Raw genomic sequence first — 18,144 nt, forward strand, 5'->3', positions numbered from 1 at the left:
TAAGGATATTCCAGGGATGAAGGGCTTGTCATAGGAGTAATGGAGGTCTCTTGGTCTATATTCCATGGAGTTTAGAAAGATGGACGAGGGTGCGTGAGAGTGCAATCTGATCGAAACTTCGAATACTGAGGGGCCTGGATAGAGTTAACGTGGAAATATTTCCACGAGTAGGAGAGACTAGGATCTGGGGGCACAGCCTCATAGAGTAAAAGGATGACCCTTTAGAACTGAGACAAGGGCAAATTTCTTCAGCCAGAGGTGGTTAATCATTATCGCAGAGGGCTATCAAGGCCAAGTCATTTCGTGTATTGAAGACAGTAATAGATGGATAAGTGATCAGCAAGGGGATCAAGTGTTACAGGGAGAAGGCAGGATAATGGGGTTGAGAAACCCATCAGCCATGATTGAATGGCAGCGCAGATTTTACTGGCTGAATGGCCCAATCCTGCCCTGATATCTTATGGCCTTACCGTAATATTAATTTATATCCTTGATGGGTCAACTAGTTTATGGTATATAAGTAGTAGTAAATGCATTATCAAAAACTGATTTGTATCCAATTCCTCAATTGGGCAACTGTGTTGGCAATAAATAATAAGGCACTGCAATCCTAAAATGGATGCATTCGAGGAATTCAGCGGTAAGGATCATTGACATTGAAAGGTAAGGAGATATCTGCTATTGTTACACAAATGTTGAGGATTTCATTTGGATTTAAAACCCTCCAGCTACTTTCCAAAGTCTCATGAATCACGCTTTCACTGCTTCCCAAGTAAAACGAAGTAAATTATGTTTTCTTCACTTCGTGATTTTATTTGTAAAATATTGTGGCCACCAGAATGTTCATATATGTACCATACATGCACTCTTTATTGCCTTTGCACAACTTTGCCTCCAGCTAAAACTTCAGACAAGATCATACATTAAACAATTATTTCAACTGTAGAGAGCAGACCATACAAAGAAAGATGGGCGCTTCATGTGTAAGAACACAAACATTCTATTCACTCACAAATTTTATTCTCTTTCAGCTGTCCAGACCCAACAAAGTGTAATTTCACAAAGAACAAGTACTTTATTATAGTTATAGCAACCTGAAGCATTGAAACTAAACATCACCTTTCATAATACAGTATAACATTGTATGCATACAAGTACCAGCAAGTTCATAATGAACTCTGATTTGTGGGTCCAGCAAAATTCATTCTTTTGCGAATGAAACAAAGTTCCAACAGTTCTCTTTTACATTTGCAGTGTGCGACCATTTATTTTCAGGCTGCATTTAGCAAATTTTATTACAGGCTGGTTTCTTAGTGATGTGCAAATTCACTCTTATTAAAGAGCTATTGATTACAGAATGCAGCTGCATGGGGAAGAAGGCATACAAAACATATCTTCTGTGCTGTAAACAAGATGATTTCTTTGTAGAGTGGAAGCTCAGGAATTGCTTAAGTAGCAGAAAAATCTTCACAAGAAAGGGTGGGTGAGTCTTGAGCACATGGTGGAATACTTGCCTTTGGCATTGGTTTGCCGTACAGTTACAGAGCAAGGGCTAAAGGAAGCTTTGTTAAAAAAGAAATTAAAAAGCACACTTGGGCACACATGACTTTTCAAATCAAATGAACAGGCCCACAGCCTAAAATCATTTCCTTAATAAGAGCATGCAGCACTGTTCTGGTCTGCAAAGACTCAATTATTAACCAGTGTCAGTGATGTAGTTCAAAGGACACAGTACAAGCAAAAGGGATTGTTGATTATGATTGTAATTTTAGAACACACAAAAGGCAATACCTCATCACCTGTCCATTGCGACAGTCTCATAAATTTAATATATAATTGATTTGTGTAAAGATTGCAATTACCCTGAAGTAAGCAGCAATTACAAGTAACTCAAGTCTTTTACTCTACTGTAGTGTCATGGCAGTCCCTTTTGCCTGCAAGACTGAGTCAATATACCAACAGTTAACAGATGTAGCACAAGGGACAATCAACCTCAACTGAAAGCAACCAGAATCCTTCATGATTTACATCATTTTTTTGCAGACAGACTTTCATTTAGGCAACCAATTTCATCCTGTGGATAGATACCCTACTAAAGTAGAGTAACAAAACATCATCCCAACTTATGATCCACAGACCTAGAAGGGGTAGCTGTGGTCAGCTTCACTGAAGACCATCTTCATGGCAGCTGAATGTTTACTGAATGCATCACATAAAGAAACATCACTGTGACGAGATGCTGTTTAAAGTTTAGCATTCCTACTGTGATGTAGACAACTATGATTGCATTGTGAATTTAGCTGACTTTCAATATGCAGCAGATTTGAATTTTCATCTTCACTAAGGCCTGACAGATGGTTTACACATGTTCAGTTCCATTGCGGCCCCCAGAGGTGCAGGATCCTGCTCGTTGGCAAATGCAAGCCCACTCCAGCTCAGGTGTATCTCGGCATTTCACACTGTTCACAGCGGTTCAGTGCTGGATGGTTCAAAAAGGTGCAGCTGTTACAATTCCAAGGGGCACCTTCAAAATCCTCATCACGCTGATGAGGTCTTGGACTATATGCCATGACAGGACCAGCTTCTGCAACACAAGCGAAGTGAAGTGAAGTTCAAATATAACAGTGATTACTAAGGATTGATACTGTCATGGAAAAGTTAAGAAAATGTAATATCCAAACATTCAGATTCAGCATGCACTTTTTTTCCAACGTAAATAACTAACATTTGAGAAAAAAAAACTGCCTGCAGTTTTTCATTCATAACTTTCAGTGTTGCACAAGCATTGCTAAACAGAAAGGATGCTGGCAATGCTTTATTTTCTGATGAATAACAAGAGCATTTCCAGAACTTAACAGTAACTAGATTGCGAGACAAAGACTTTTCTACTGTACATCAAAATAACTGAAGTGCATCAACTAAAGACTGTTGATACTTAAATCTGAACCCAAACAGGATGTAACTGTCTGCAGAAAATAGTGAAATTTAGGAGTGTCATCTGCACTTAGTTCCACTGGTGTGCCAGTACTCAAGACACTGATTCAGTCTCAGAGCCACACACAGATGGGACAGTTGCTTCTCAGGTGGGTTTAAGGCATTTTCCTGGACACATTGTTGAAGGATTATTCATAGAACGATACAAAACCTGAAAGAATTATGAACTGAACAGAAGTACAGGGGTAGACTTCAAGAGGATGTAGTCAGGTGGCATACGGTCGATTAAATTTAAATGCATACAATAATGAAGTAACATGTATTGACAGGAAGGAAAAGAAGAAACAAAGTGCACAATTCTCAGTGCAGTTCAGAAGCTGAGACAATTGGGGTTTATGTGCACAAATCATTGAAGATGGCAAAGTAGGTGGAGAAAACGCTTAAAACAGCAGACAGGATCACAGGATTTACAAATAACAGCATAGAATACATAAATAAGTAATGTTGAATCACTATTAAACAGTAGTTCAGCCTCAACTAGAGTAGTGTCCAATTCTGGGCACTGATCTTTAGAGAAGATACGGAAACTTTGAAGGATGAACAAAAGGTTTGCGAGAATAATTCCACGAGTGTAAGACTTTTTCAACCAAGATAGTTCAGGAATCTGGGGTAGCTTGCCTTAAAGAAGGTCAAAAGAAATGTGACAGTGATGCTGAAAATCACGAGGGTCCTTAAAATAAGCAGGGAAAAACTTTTTTATTAGTGGACAAGTTAAGTCGCAGAGAACAGGACTGTGGGGGAAAATATAACCAGCAATTATGAGTACACTTTAAAGATGCAATGTATCAGAAAGTACAGGAGCTTAAATTCAAACATTTGCATTTATGTACTGCTTTTAACATCATAATTTCATTGCATTTATACAGTGGACACAGGTAGAGTTACAGAGCCTGGCTTCTCTGCAGCACTTCCCTCAGACATCTCAGTGAAATGAAACAGCCACAGGTAAACAATGTGATTGTATTTGATCAAAAAGCAATCTTTCTTCTTTGCAACATTACTTCACAACTGCTCTATTTGATGAGATATGAGCCTCCTTTCTGCTGATCCTATAGAATTTGAGCCAAATGAGATTAGCAGAGTTTCAACTTGTTGAGGAAAAAACAATCCAAATATCACTCAAAGAACTGTGGACATTTAATGTGGGGGAAAAAGGAAAAGTTTTTTTTCCACTCATTCACAGAATTTATTATCCATCCCTAATTGCCCAGATGGCAGTAACCACATTGGTGAGAGTCTGAAGTCACATGCAGGCCAGGCCAGGTAAGGGCAGTGGTTTCCTTAATAAACGACCTTAGTCAACAAGATGGGTTTTTCCCTACAAACAACAATGGTATCATGATCATCATTAGCCTCCTAATTCTAAACATTTAATGAACTCAAAATCTACCACGTGCCATGGCAGGATCTGAAGCTGGACACAGAACACTACCAGGGTCTCTGGATTAGTTGTCTAACTGTAACACCTCTAGGTCATTATATTCCTGATGCAATATAACCTGTTTATCTGAGACTGATGGTGAGTGGAAAACCTATCATTATCTAGCAAGAGCTGAAACTGACAGCGAACACCCAGAATGGAAAGACTTCTATTACCAGCACTTAGTTTCTTCACCTTTGTGCACAAGGAAACTGAACAATAAAAGAAATAAAATTTGTATTTCATTCTGCAGACCACAACTGGAAATATGATTTGAAGTTTTTCCAAAAAAATTCAATATTTAAAATATAAATTCTGTCATTTTAGAATAAAATTTTAATTTAGAAACTGATCGTGGTCACTGGCACATAATTGGACGTTAACTTGAGTAACAGTGCATGAATCATGTCGAAAAGGTTAACTCTACTTGATTTCTTTACAATGTTTCTATCCTGGAAGTAAGCAGGCAAATATCCTCAGAAGTTGGTTCACTCTAACATGCCACTCAAGATTTTGAAACAACATCCCCATTTGTAATTCGGGAACCCTGTGCAGGAGAACGAGTGTCTTTCTAGGAACGCTATTCAAATCATTATGACACTACGGATTATCAAAGTGTAAAACTGTCACTGTTTGTCTTATTTATGTACAAAGAAAAATAGGATAAATCTGACAGACAAATCTAAACTTACTCTCAATTTCCTGATTTTTAAAAAAGATTTAACCTATTTTTTGATTTAACCTGTTCAGAGATGTTATTGCACATCTCCGAAGCAAGTGCGACTTGAACCTGGGCCTCTTGGCTCAGGTGTATGGATAATACCACTGCCCCACAGAAGTTCCTGATAATTACTAAAAGAGTAATGTAATGGTAAACAACACCTGCACACCAGTAACGTGATCATTTTAGGCTCTGCCAATACTGTGCAGTTCCAAACTGGATATAGCTTTGATCCAGACATGGGTGAAAGAAGAGAATGTGAGTAAAGCCTGACATTGGAGGTAATGTTGAGTACCAATCCAAGCCATGCAAAACTGTGGATGCTGTAAGTAGGGAATAAAAACAGAAGTTGCTGGAAGCTCAGCAGATCTGGCAACATGTGAAGAAAAAAAATCGGAGTTAACATTTCAGGTCTAGTCGTTAAATCCGATTTTTTCTTCACAGATGCTGCCAGACATGCTGAGCTTTTCCAGCAGCTTCTGCTTTTGTTCATAAAAACTTGGTAGCTAGGGCAATCAGTGAAGCCACGTTTCTACTCTGTCTTGGAGGAGGGGGTTGTATGCTGATTTTAGTCTTGACCTTTCAGAGAATCTGACAATGTAGCCTATGTCAATAAGCCTGGACAATGTCCCACGAGATTATAAGACCACAAGATGTAGGAGCAGATGTCAAACATTTGACCCATCAAGTCTGCTCTGCCATTCAAAGACATGGTGCCTGATCTGACAATACTCAACTTCAATGCCTTTTCCCATAACTCCTGAATACTCTTGCTGATCATAACCTTGAATGTAAGTAAAAACCCAGGCTCTGTGGTAAAGAATTCAACAGATTCCCTATTCTCAGAAGAAGTCCCTCCTCATTTCTGACCCAACTGAGCAACTCCTTATTCTGATTAGGAGATGATGCCCTCTGTCCCTTATCCTCCCATTTAAGGAAACAACCTCCCCGTATTCACTGTCAAGCCCCTTAAGAGTCCTCTCCAAAAAAAAATTCTCATTCTAAAAATTCCAGTGAGTATGAGCCTTATCTACTGAACTTCTGCCCACAAGAAAATCCCTCCACACCCAGGATCAACCGAGAAAAATGCCCCTGGGCTGCTTCTTATCACTCCTGGGAAGTGAACTGATCCACATGTGGTTTAACTATTGCATTGCATTGTTTTCATAAGGCTTTGCTATTTTTATACTCCATTCCCTTTGAAATGTAGACTAACATTTCATCTGTCTTTTCAATTACTGGCTAAACTTGGATATTAGTCTTTTGTGACAAGGACTCCCAAATTCCTCTGTGCAACAGTTTTTTGCAGTTCTTTTCAATTTAAATAATATTCTGCTTGTTTATTTGTCCTACTAAAATGCATACCCTTCCATCTTCCAAGTTTTCCTGACAAATGTCATTTAATATTAATGACACCAAAGTGGCAATAATCATTGCTAAAAAACAGCACAACGATGAGCAATTCATCCCTTACAGCTCCAAGGTTGTAGACACAAGTGCAATGAAATCATCATCACTTGCCTGGAAACTTGTACCTCTATCATAACAAGGCAATATTCCAAGTAAATGAAACACTGGGTCAGTGTACCTGCCACTCAAGAGATATTTCATCTACTATGATGGCATTGTTGTCGACAATTCTGGCAATAATGAAGCCTCACAGCGCCTGGGACCCGGGTTCGATTCCAGCCTTGGGCGACTGTGCGGGGTTTGCACATTCTCCCCATGTCTATGTGGATTTCCTTCAGGTGCTCCAGTTTCCTCCCACAGTCCAAAGACGTGCAGGCTCGGTGGACTGGCCATGCTAAATTGCCCGTAGTGTTCAGGGGCGTGTGGGTTATCGGAGGATGGGTCTGGGTGGGATGCTGCAAGGGGTGGTGTGGGCTTGTTGGGTTTAAGGGCCTGTTTCCACACTGTAGGGAATCTAATCTCATCTAAAAAAAACTGCACAATGATAATTCCAATAATAGCTTCTCACATAATTACCTCCATCACTGACATCAAATGCAACTAGGTCACAAATGCTACCAATTTGCCAAAGTCTCTCACTATTCAGAGCTGCACAGACTCAAATGCTCCTTCATTTTTCGGTCAAAGTTCTGAAACTCATCATCAGTACAAATCATGCAGCATTTTAAAGGTGAAAGCCTATTCCCATCTTTTTTAGGGAAACCACACTTGGGAAATAATATGGATTTCATGGTAACCTGCTCTACCAAACAACAGGTCATACTGCGTGATTGTCTAAGATATATCGATTCAAGTCAGTACAACATTTTGAAGTAGATTTTGTTTACCAGAAAGTTAGCAAAAGCAAGTGGCAGCACAGTTTTGGAGGGGCTGCGCAGTGTTTGGATCTGGGGGTCTCGAATGCAATGTACATAATGCCGAGAAAAACATTGTCCTTGATCACGAAATGAGAAGGAAGTCCATCTCTAAAAGGAATGTACATGTTGAGATTGAAGAATAAATTAAATCATGAAGAAGTAGAATTTGGTGTCAGTAATGGGAAGTGTTGTCTTGCGAAGAGAATATCGTGGTAGTAATTATAGTCCAACTGCAAATTACTTGGAAGGCCAAAAGGCATTATAGTCAGAGACAAAAAAAACTGCAGATGCTAGAATCCAAGATAGACAAACAGGAGGCTGGAAGAACATATCAAACCAAATCTGGAAGACAGGAGAAGCCAGTGTTGGGTATTACCCTTCTTTAGGACTGGATGTGGAGTGAGGGTGAGCTGCAAATAAAGAGTACGGGAGGGGCAGTAGCAGAATGATTGTGTTAGGTAGACACTGATAGTAAGTACAACCTGGTTGGTCGATGGGAGGGTCAGAAGGTGGAAGGAAAGGGAAGACTTGGGGCCATAAAGGGAGCCAGGGGATGGATGGGAAGGTTATTTGAAATTGGAGAACTCAATGTTGAGTCCTCTGGGCTGTAGGATGCCCAGGCGAAAGATAAGATGTTGTTCTTCAAATTTGCATTTTGTGTCGCTGCAACATGAACCATGTGTCCACCTACCACCACCATTATGCTCTTCCTCTTCCCCCCACCCCACCCTTTATTTGCAGCTCCCCCTACTCCCACATCCAGTCCTAAAGAAGGGTAATACCCAAAATGTTTACTTCTGCTTTCCTTCAAATGCTGCCTGGATTGCTGTGTTCTTCCAGCCTCCTGTTAGTGTACAAAAGGCATTATGGTCCAGTTTCAGAATTTTAACAGACTCGCCTCATATTGATGATGATTTTGATGATTTAAAATAAGAACTTTAGTTTTTTGTGCAACAGATAGCATAAATATCCATGCGGAGTTTGGAATGATAATGTTAGAAGCATTAATATTTTGAATTTGAACAGATTGGCCAGAAAATAGTGCATATGCACATTTGCAAACTAGACATTTTACTAAGTGAGTGATGAAAATGATGTATCGTAAGTGCAAAATTAAATGTGATTGACCTAAAACATTGGAAAGTTAAACAACTGCAGTACAATTTTGTTTCCAAGAATGATAGCTAGACTTCGGGCATTAGGTTATGAGGAGGTTATTGGACCCATTTTCTCTTGAATTTAAAAGGTTAAGAGGTGATTTGACTGAGGTCTTAAATATTTAGAGTAAAGGACCAAGTAGACAACGATAAACCACTTTCATTGGCTTGGGATTCTAGAAGTAGGGGACATTGGCTGTGAATTGGGGCCACACTGTCAGGTGAGATGTTAGCAAGCATGTCTACAAACAAAGGATGCTCAATGTTTGAAACTCTCTTCCACAAACTGTAGTGGATGCTGGATCAGTTGTTAATTTTAACTCTGTCATTATGGAGTTTGGACACAGATCATAGCTGCTCTCATGGAATGGTGGAACGGTTTTGAGGGTTTGAATGGCCTAATCCGATGTTCCTTATTCTTGACTTAGCAGTTAAGGTTAAGTCTGTGTCAGCTTTCAACGTAAGATTGGATCTTTGGATGAAGGAAAAGTGTGTAAAAGGAAATGAGAACAGCTGGTTTGGTGTAATTGAAATGAATAATGCCAATATGGTTTGCATAGACCAAATGGACTGTTTGTATGTTGTAGCTTCAGTGTATTTATCAAAAAAAGCAGCCTCCAAATAAATGTAAGAGAATATTATTCACTTCCCTCCTGTTTTGGAGAACTGCTGAATTACTTGCTTTCAATACCATTAGAGCCATTCACTAGGTGGAATATGACATCTCATACTTCAACTTTTGATACTTTGCAACACTTCTCACTACATTACAGTTGAGGTTGAGAATTCAGCAGCAAGTGCATTTGTACAAAAATTTGCTACATATCTTAAACATGAGTGCTACTTAAGAGATCTATTGTAACACCTATCATCCACTGGTGTTCCGAGACAACAATTTCTCCTCATCACAGACCTCGCATCTGAACTCAATTTTGTGACAACAGTTTATAAAAGCAGGCAAAGTACGATGGAAAGAATCAAGAAGGAAGACAAGCATTGCAGTTGATGGGAATACTCCAACTGGATTTGTTTACAGATCATAACACGAAATTCCTCCATTTGCCAAGTTGTAACATTTCAACATGGTACAAGTCTATCAGTCTTAATCTTATTTTTATTGGCTACAACTCTACAGCGCTAAGTACTAAAAGTTAAGTAAAAACAGTGTAAAAAGTTCAACAAAACTTGCACTTAAGTCACAAAAAATATATTATACATGTGTCAAGCTATGTAAATAAATAATAATTTTACAATGTCAACATTTCTCAGCAAGATTTTAAAGCATTTTTCAAACACAAAAATACTGCCTTTAAAATTAAAATTCCATGCTAAACAATTTAATCAGTTGGTAAATGAAGGGGTGAAATCCTTGTAGCACAACAACTTACAAATAGCTGACGTTTCCTGATATCCAAAAGGAGGTCACTAACTCTTAACAGTAATTTTGTGCTTCAGATTATAGTTTTATTCCTGAAAAATGCATCTTTAAATTAAACAATATTAACTGAATCAGAGAAAACTGAGTTTGTTTCAAGTCCTTCTGCAGAGGGACTCAAAACATGAACTGTTTTGTCTACACTGATGCTAACAGACTTGCCGAGTTTCTTCTGCAATTTCTGATTTTGCTTATTTTGGATCTCAAGCATCTGCTAATATTATTTACATTATTAAGTGAAGCAGATTTGGAAAGGAGTAGACATGGTGATGAACCCAAGGCAGGCAATCAGTATCTTTAAGAAGGTGTTGATAAGGATACTGAAAAAGGCAGGTAGCTTGACCAAAGGAAGTGAGGACCCCATAAACACAGAATTAACATGACCGAGAAGAGGAGCTGAAGTGAAGACCCTGAATTGGGCACTTGCATCACCAAGAAGAGTGGATGATCCCAAGACATGCAACCAGCATCACCAAGAGCAATGGGTGAGGTGATGAAACCAAGACATATAGTCAAATACAGATCTAGGTTCACTGGATTGTGGAATTGTTTCTCCACTACAGAGAAAGGAGCTAACTGTTTGGTGAGTCTTTGTTAAACGGTTAAGGTCTTCTCTATTCTTAAATGAAAACATAGTACATAAATTGGCGGTAATATTAGTACAGCATATAAAAGGCAATATAAAGAACTGAATAATAAAAACTCATTAGGGATGGTAGTTCAGGTGATGTGTCAGGGTTGCATTATGTTGAAGCGCCTGCATATGGCACAAATCAAGGCAAATGGGTAAGATTTAGTGGCCATGACAGAGATATGGTTGCAGGATGGTCATGCCTGGGATTTAAACATCCAGGGATATCAAACTGTTCGGAAGAACAGGCAGGAAGGTCAAGGAGGTGGTGTCGCTCTGATTTTTAAGGATGATATCAGGGCGGTAGTAAATAATGACATTGTGGTGCGGCAGGCAATAAACACAGAAATAGCTAATGCATGTAAAAATGGTACAGCAATTATCATGGGGGTTTTAATCTGCATATCGATTGGTCAAACCAGGTCAGTCATGGCAGCCTTAAGGAGGGGATCATACAATGCATCCACGATAATTTCCTTGAACAATATGTAATGGAACCTACAAGGGAGGAAGCTATCCTAGATCTAGTCCTGTGTAATGAGACAGGAATAATTAATAATCTCACAGTTAGGGATCCTCTTGGAATAAACGATCACAGTATGGTCGAATTTAAAAGGTTAAATCCAGTACCAATGTCCTGCACTGAAACAAAGGAGACTATGATGGGATGAAGGAGGAGTTAGCTAAGGTAGAATGGGAACAAAAACTTTATGATAGGTTAATTGAAAAACAGTGGAGGACTTTCAAAACAATTTTAAACAGTGCTCAGCAGAAGTAAATTCCAGTGATAAGGAAGAACGAGAGGAAAGAGATAGCTAGCCATGGATGTCGAAGGAAATAAAGGAAAATATCAGATTGGAAAAAAACATACAAAAAAAACAAAGAGTAGTGGCAAACTAGTAGACTGGGAAATCTTTAAAGGCCAACAAAAAAAAGTTATAAAGAAAAGTAAGATAGATTATGAGAGTAAACTAGCTGAGAAAAAAAAACAGGCAGCAAAAGTTTCTTATAAAAGAGTGGCAAAGGTAAACATTGGTCCTTTAGAGGATAAGAAGGCCAATTTAATAACTGGGAGTAAGGAAAATAACTGAGGCATTAAACAGTTATTTTGTGTTGGTCTTCACAGTGGAAGACACAAATAACGTGCTGAAACTGACGGCAAGAAGGTTATAACACGTGAGGACCTAGAAACTATCATTACCACTAAGGAGGCAGTGCTGCCAAAGCTAATGGGGCTAAAGGTAGACAAGTCTCCTGGCCCTGATGAAATGTATCCCAGGGTACTAAAAGAGGTGATGGGGGAAATAGCAAATGCACTAGTAATTATTTACCAAAATTCACTACACTCTGGGATGGTTCCCACAGATTGGAAAACAGCCAATGTGATGCCACTGTTTAAAAAAGGAAGTAGACAAGAAGCAGGTAACTATAGGCCAGTTAGGTTAACTTCGGTATTGGGAAAAATGCTTAAATCTATCATTAAAATAGCAAGACATCTGGATATAAATTGTCCCATTGGGAACACCCAGCATGGGTTCATGAAGGGTAGATCCTGTTTAACTAATTTGGTGGAATTCTTTGAGGACATTATATGCATGGTGGACAATGGGAAACCTGTGGATGTGGTGTATCTGGATTTCCAGAAGGCATTTGACAAGATTACACATCAAAGGCTGCTACCTAAGATAAAATTGAACGGTATTACAGGTTATGTGTTGGCATGACAGGAGATTGGTTGACTAGAAGAAAACAAAGAGTAGGGGCAAATGGGTGTTTTTCTGGTTGGTGGTCAGTGGCTCGTGGTGTGACTCAGGGATCGGTGTTGGGACTGCAATTGTTTACAATTTACACAGATGATTTGAAGTGAGGGCTAAGTGTGGTGTGTCAAAATTTGCAGATGACTCCCAGACGAGTGGTAGAGCAAAGTGTGCAGAAGACAGAAAATCTGCAGAGGGATGTAGATAGACTAAGTGAGCGGGCAAAGGTCTGGCAGATGGAGTACAATGTTGGTAAGTGTGAGGTCATCCATTTTGGTAGGAATAACAGCAAAATGGACTGTTTAAATGGTAAAACAGTGCAGCATGCTGCTGTGCAGAGGGACTTGGGTGTCCTTGTGCATGAATCGCTAAAAGTACGATTGCACGTGCAACAGCTAATTAAAAAGTCAAATGGAATTTTGTCTGTCATTGCTGGAGAGATGGAGTTAAAAACAGGGAGACTATGCTGCAGCTGTATAGGGTCCTGGTGAGGCCACACCTGGTGTACTGTGTGCAGTTTTATTCTCCCTACTTGAGAAGGGATATACTTGCTCTGGAGGGAGTGCAGAGGAGATTCACTTGGTTGATTCCAGAGTTGAGAGGTATGGATTATGAGGAGAGACTGAGTAGACTGGGGTTATACTCACTGGAATTCAGAAGAATGAGGGGAGATCTTATAGAAACATATATGATGATGAAGGGAATAGATAAGGTGGAGGCAGTGAGGTTGTTTCCACCAGCAGATGAAACTAGGACTAGGGGGCATAGCCTCAAAATAAAGGGAAGCAGATGTAGGACTGGGGTCAGGAGGAACTTCTTCACTCAAAGGGTTGTGAATCTGTGGAATTCCCTGCCGATGAAGCAGCTGAAGCTATCTCGCTGAATGTTTTTAAGGCAAGGCTAGATAAATTTTTGAACGGTAAAGAAATTAAGGGTTATGGTGAGCGGGCAAGTAAGTGGAGCTGAGTCTCAAAAAGATCAGCCATGATCTTATTGAATGGCGGGACAGGATCAAGGGGCCAGATGGCCTACACCTGTTCCTACTTTTTAAGGTTCTTACGTTCTTATAGCACTGAGATCCGGCGCAAACACATGTGAAAATCAAGCAGCTTTGGCTCATAAGCTCTGAGCAGAAGGCTGAACTTCAAGCAATTCAACTCATGTGATAAGGATAAAGTAACCTGGTTTCTTTGCTCCAAGAAGCAGTTACATCACTTTGGACAGGGTCTGCTCATGTGGTCAAGGACAGGAACATGTGAATGTGTGTCAGACAATTAAGGGCATCCAGAGGAACGGAATGTGAGCTTCTCCAACGACACGAAAGTTTGTACATTTTATGGTCTTGTGGTATTAAGGCACCCAAGGTAGCAGCAATTGCAAAATGATTGAATTCCACTTGAAAAGGGAGGAAATTTATCTCAGACCCATGTTTTAAATCTAAACAAAGCCAATAATGTGGTCATGGAAGCTGAGTTAGGTGAAATGAACTGACATTCTAAGTGAGTGGATAGATCAACAGAGACCAGTGACAGACATTTTAGGTGATATTTTGGAATACTCAGGATGACTTTATTCTTACTATAAAGGAAAATCCTACAGCGAGGACCCACCAGCTGTGATTAACTAAAGAAGTAGGTAAACTATCAAATGTAAAGAAAAGACGTAAATCTTTCCATCACTCATTTTTGTGTAGTTATATCAGGAGGAAGGAATAATAAAGAATGGGAAGAAACCAGATAGGAATGAAAAAAAAGTTAACAACAATTTCTCCAGGCATTTAAAAAGGAAAAGAGTAAACAAAGTGAGTGCTGATTCTTAAGAGACCGAGAATGCAGAGCTAATGGCAAATAACAACAAAATGGGGGATGAGAAGGACAAATATTTTGCTCGATAAAGGACACAAAATAAATCCCAGCAATCACTGTAAATTAGGAGGTGGAAGGAAGAGAGAAATCGAGCAAATTTGGAATCAGATTTATGGGTTAATAAAGTTGCTAGGTCCAGACGGACCTCAATTCAAGGTCTTAAAAGAAGTAGCTAATGAGATGGCAAGTGGTGTTAATTTTACAAAATCCCTAGATTCAGGACGGATTTAATCGGACTGGAAAGTAGCAAATGTAACACCTCTATTTGAGAAAAGGAGGAGAAATTTCTGTATTCAAGGAAAGATACTTTATAAATTAAAATAAATATGCTGACATTTTCTACCCACCACCTGCTTGAATGCTTGCCATGCTATGAGCAAGGGTTTGGAAAAAGCTGTGAACAAACGATGGGGGAGACGAGCGGTGAACAGGAGACACGGCTCCAAACTGACACCGACTGGGTTATATAAGCTGTCACTCCAGTACAAAAGAATGGTAAAACAATGGAACCTGTGTACCAAAGGCAAATGCCAGTCCCAATACATTATTAAAGCCGGACAATGTAAAAATGGGGCAACTTAAAACAGAGACACTGTATTTACATTCTGATACTTTCGAAGGGTTGCTTGTTGCTGTTCTTTCGATCCTAGCCAATGAGACTCCATGGTAACATTAGTCCAGTGAAATCTTTATGAATAAAAAGCTGGATTATATTTACTTTTCTCTGAAGGAAATATTAACCTTATACTTAGCTACAGCCAAATTAGAGTTATAAATAACACAAATCACTCTTAAATGGAATACACCCTCTGTTACAACATTGAGCTAAAATGCAGGATGCATTGTTAAATTATCTATAAATAGACAAAGTCCGCACCTTGGAGAATTCAAAAAAATGGTCTTGCGCTTTGAAAAATAGTTAGTATTTGATGGTTTTCCTCATTTGCAACATTTCCCTGCACCTTTCGGGTCAATAATTTTCTACACAACTTGCTCAAGATGCAGGCTGATAACAGAACAGTAGAGTCAATAGGACATATGGGGCCAACAATGGATCTCTGAACCAATGAGATTTAAGGATTGACAAGAAAGAGAAATTAGAAGATGCAAGAGAGATTCAGAATTAAAATCAAACACAGAAAAAGAAATGAGGAGAGAGAAAGAGATGTTTGACAAGAATAAAAAAGAATTAAGAAAAAAATAAAATTTCTGAATGAGATGCAACAGTTTTTGTTTCCTTTCTGGGAATTAGCAGGGATTGATCGTCATTCACTTCCCTTTAAGTATTTAATAATGTTAATTATATACTCTAATTTACTGCTGTAGGCTTAATGGGCAATTAATGTGTAAATCCAGAAAGTGCTTAAAAATTAACAGGGAGAGTAAAGAATGACATGTTTTTGTGCATTACGGAAAAGATGGAGGATTATAAAATGACAATTAATTGCTGTACTCAAATCTCCCTCCACTGAACTTGGTCAATTTGCATAATCACATGCATCATGAACTTGTCATTATTTTTAAAGGGGGATGACTTTATAAATCAGATATGCACTTCTCAGCATTTGATTACTATGTTAAACAAATCAGATAGGTCACCACTCTTAGTTCCCAGTTGATCTAGATAATTAAAACTATCCCAAAGTACTGCATAAAGGAAGTAGAGTCCATGTTCAATCAGTTTTGAATCCAGTCGTGCTGTGTTGGAATTCCTTTTCCATTGGCTGAATTAAAATGATTGGTTTTCAGAAGACTTTGCAAGCCAAGGAAGGAGATGCACATAAGTTTACAGAGAACACTGTGAATAATATAGTCCAAATTATTGAAGACACTTCCAGAATAAGGTTTTAAAAAAAGCATACTTATATCAATATATCCTCAGCAAGTCCCAGAGTACTCATCCAATAAATTTTGAATACAGTCACTGTTACACAGGAAAACAAGACAGGCAAGTTGTGGACAGCAAGGTTCCTCAAAAAAAAACAAATTCACGTGGACACTCAGAAAACTGTCGCACACCTGAATGAATACTGTCACGAGAGACTTAATTTCCCATTAACCAGACAGGTGGGATTTCAGTTTTATGCCTTACTGTAGCAATAAAATATTCAACCAGATTAAATGCTCAAAATTCGCAGTGGAGCTTCAGAGGGAAGTATCCTATCATTAATCAAGCTGATGCGAACACCAGTGTGTAAAGAAAGGACAAGCAAAAGACCAGAAGGCTGGACGATATAACAGACATAATGGGGATGAAGAGGTTATGAGAACAAAACTTCTAAATTTGATTTTTGGGAACAAGGAATCAATATGATTCAGCAAGACCTGGATGAAGAGAAAGTGAATTTAGTATGGAGCAGGATGTGTATGACAGTGCAGGATGATTTGCAGTTTAGGGAAAATAAGAATTAGTATGTGGGGCACTGGACCAGCAAATGCACAATTAAGTGTTTTGGCAGGGGTGGAAGTTCAAAGCATTGCAAAGTGAAAGTTTTGTAGGCTGGATGATGGAATTAATATGGACTTAGAAGCGCAACTCTCAATCAAACAGGCTGAAGGTGTGGCTAGTTCGAATGGAAATTGAAAACCAAATTTTTTAGCACTGCTAAGCTAATAGCTTTGCTCTTACTGACATTCAACTGGTGAATTCAACTTCTTGAACAAAACAGAACATATCTGCAAATAAGCAAACATCTTGGATGAAATGATTAACCCCACAGGTTTGTGTGTGCATCTGTATGACAGAATGAGCGCATGAGTGAAGTGGGGGGGGGGGGGGGGGGGGTGTTCTGTGTGCACGTCGCATTCGTGTCCCCACGCACACACTCTCTCATGTTCACACACACACACACACACACACGTAAGCCTCTGGGTGAATCATTTCATCCACGATGTTTGTCTATTGGCAAACATATTATATTTTGTTCAAGAAACACACAATTTGTCATCACAATTAGTCAATGTGGCATTTTATAAATTCCTGCTTTCCAAATCAAACCAGCCTGATTCCAGGTTAAAACAGACAGATTCTGGAGAAGGCCTCACACCTACAAATCGGTGTCCGACTGGAAATGTCACCTTTTGAATATTCAGGTCGTTCTGCCTGTTTGAAGTTTGGAAAGTTAGGCAGACACTGATAAAACCTTTAATTATCTTGGGGTAGCAACTTGAAACAGATTCCAGAGCTTGCATCTTAATCAACTGAAAATTGCATCTCCTTTCTAATAGAGTTCTCCATATCCTGCTTTTGCAATTTTGAGAATGCAGGAATGTATGAATGATTTAAGATTCAAAAGGAGACAGCCAGCCATTTTAGGTTTGTTCGCTCCACTCATAACACCTATATGGTCATTGGATCTCTCTGCCACAAACTAGGTGTCTGTGCTCTCCTGTCATTGTACCTGACGAAGGGGCTGCGCTCTGAAAGTTTGTGATTTCAAATAAACCTGTTGGGCTATAGCCTGGTTTCATGAGATGTTTGACTTTATCCATCCCAGTCCAACAGCAGCACCTCCACATTCCAGTCGGAAGAAAGTAACACTGTTTATTGTCACAAGCAAAATACTGTGAATGCTTAAAATTTGAAATAAGTATTTCCAGCAATGTTTGCTTTTAAGACAAGCACCAACTGTGAACAGGAACAGAGCTATTGTTTCAATTGCCTTTCAGCTGATGAAACATCAACTGTTTCTATCCACAAATGTTGCCTGGCCTGTTCAATATTTTCAACATTTCCTTTTTTGTTCCAATTACAACGTCTTTGCACGATACATACTAATGGGGTGGTTTACATATGTATAGGCAGAAACCTGGTTAGTACGGATTAGGGTGCTATTC

The 18,144-nt window shown here is 39.1% G+C and overlaps 1 protein-coding gene across 7 annotated transcripts in view; it reads right to left on the bottom strand.

Annotated features, from left to right (window-relative positions):
* Nucleotides 1-787: 787 nt before the first annotated feature.
* LOC125457141 (TGF-beta-activated kinase 1 and MAP3K7-binding protein 3) overlaps nucleotides 788-18,144 on the bottom strand; it is a 113,999-nt gene continuing 96,642 nt past the window's right edge. For all 7 annotated transcript variants that reach the window (XM_048540933.2, XM_048540931.2, XM_048540929.2 and 4 more), the window contains one exon: nucleotides 788-2,584. In XM_048540933.2, the coding sequence (XP_048396890.1) occupies nucleotides 2,436-2,584 (149 nt within the window). In that variant the 3' untranslated portion in view covers nucleotides 788-2,435. The remainder of the gene's footprint in view (nucleotides 2,585-18,144) is intronic.

The sequence above is a fragment of the Stegostoma tigrinum genome, chromosome 12 (genome assembly GCF_030684315.1).
Source record: "Stegostoma tigrinum isolate sSteTig4 chromosome 12, sSteTig4.hap1, whole genome shotgun sequence".
In the NCBI taxonomy this organism is placed as follows: domain Eukaryota; kingdom Metazoa; phylum Chordata; class Chondrichthyes; order Orectolobiformes; family Stegostomatidae; genus Stegostoma; species Stegostoma tigrinum.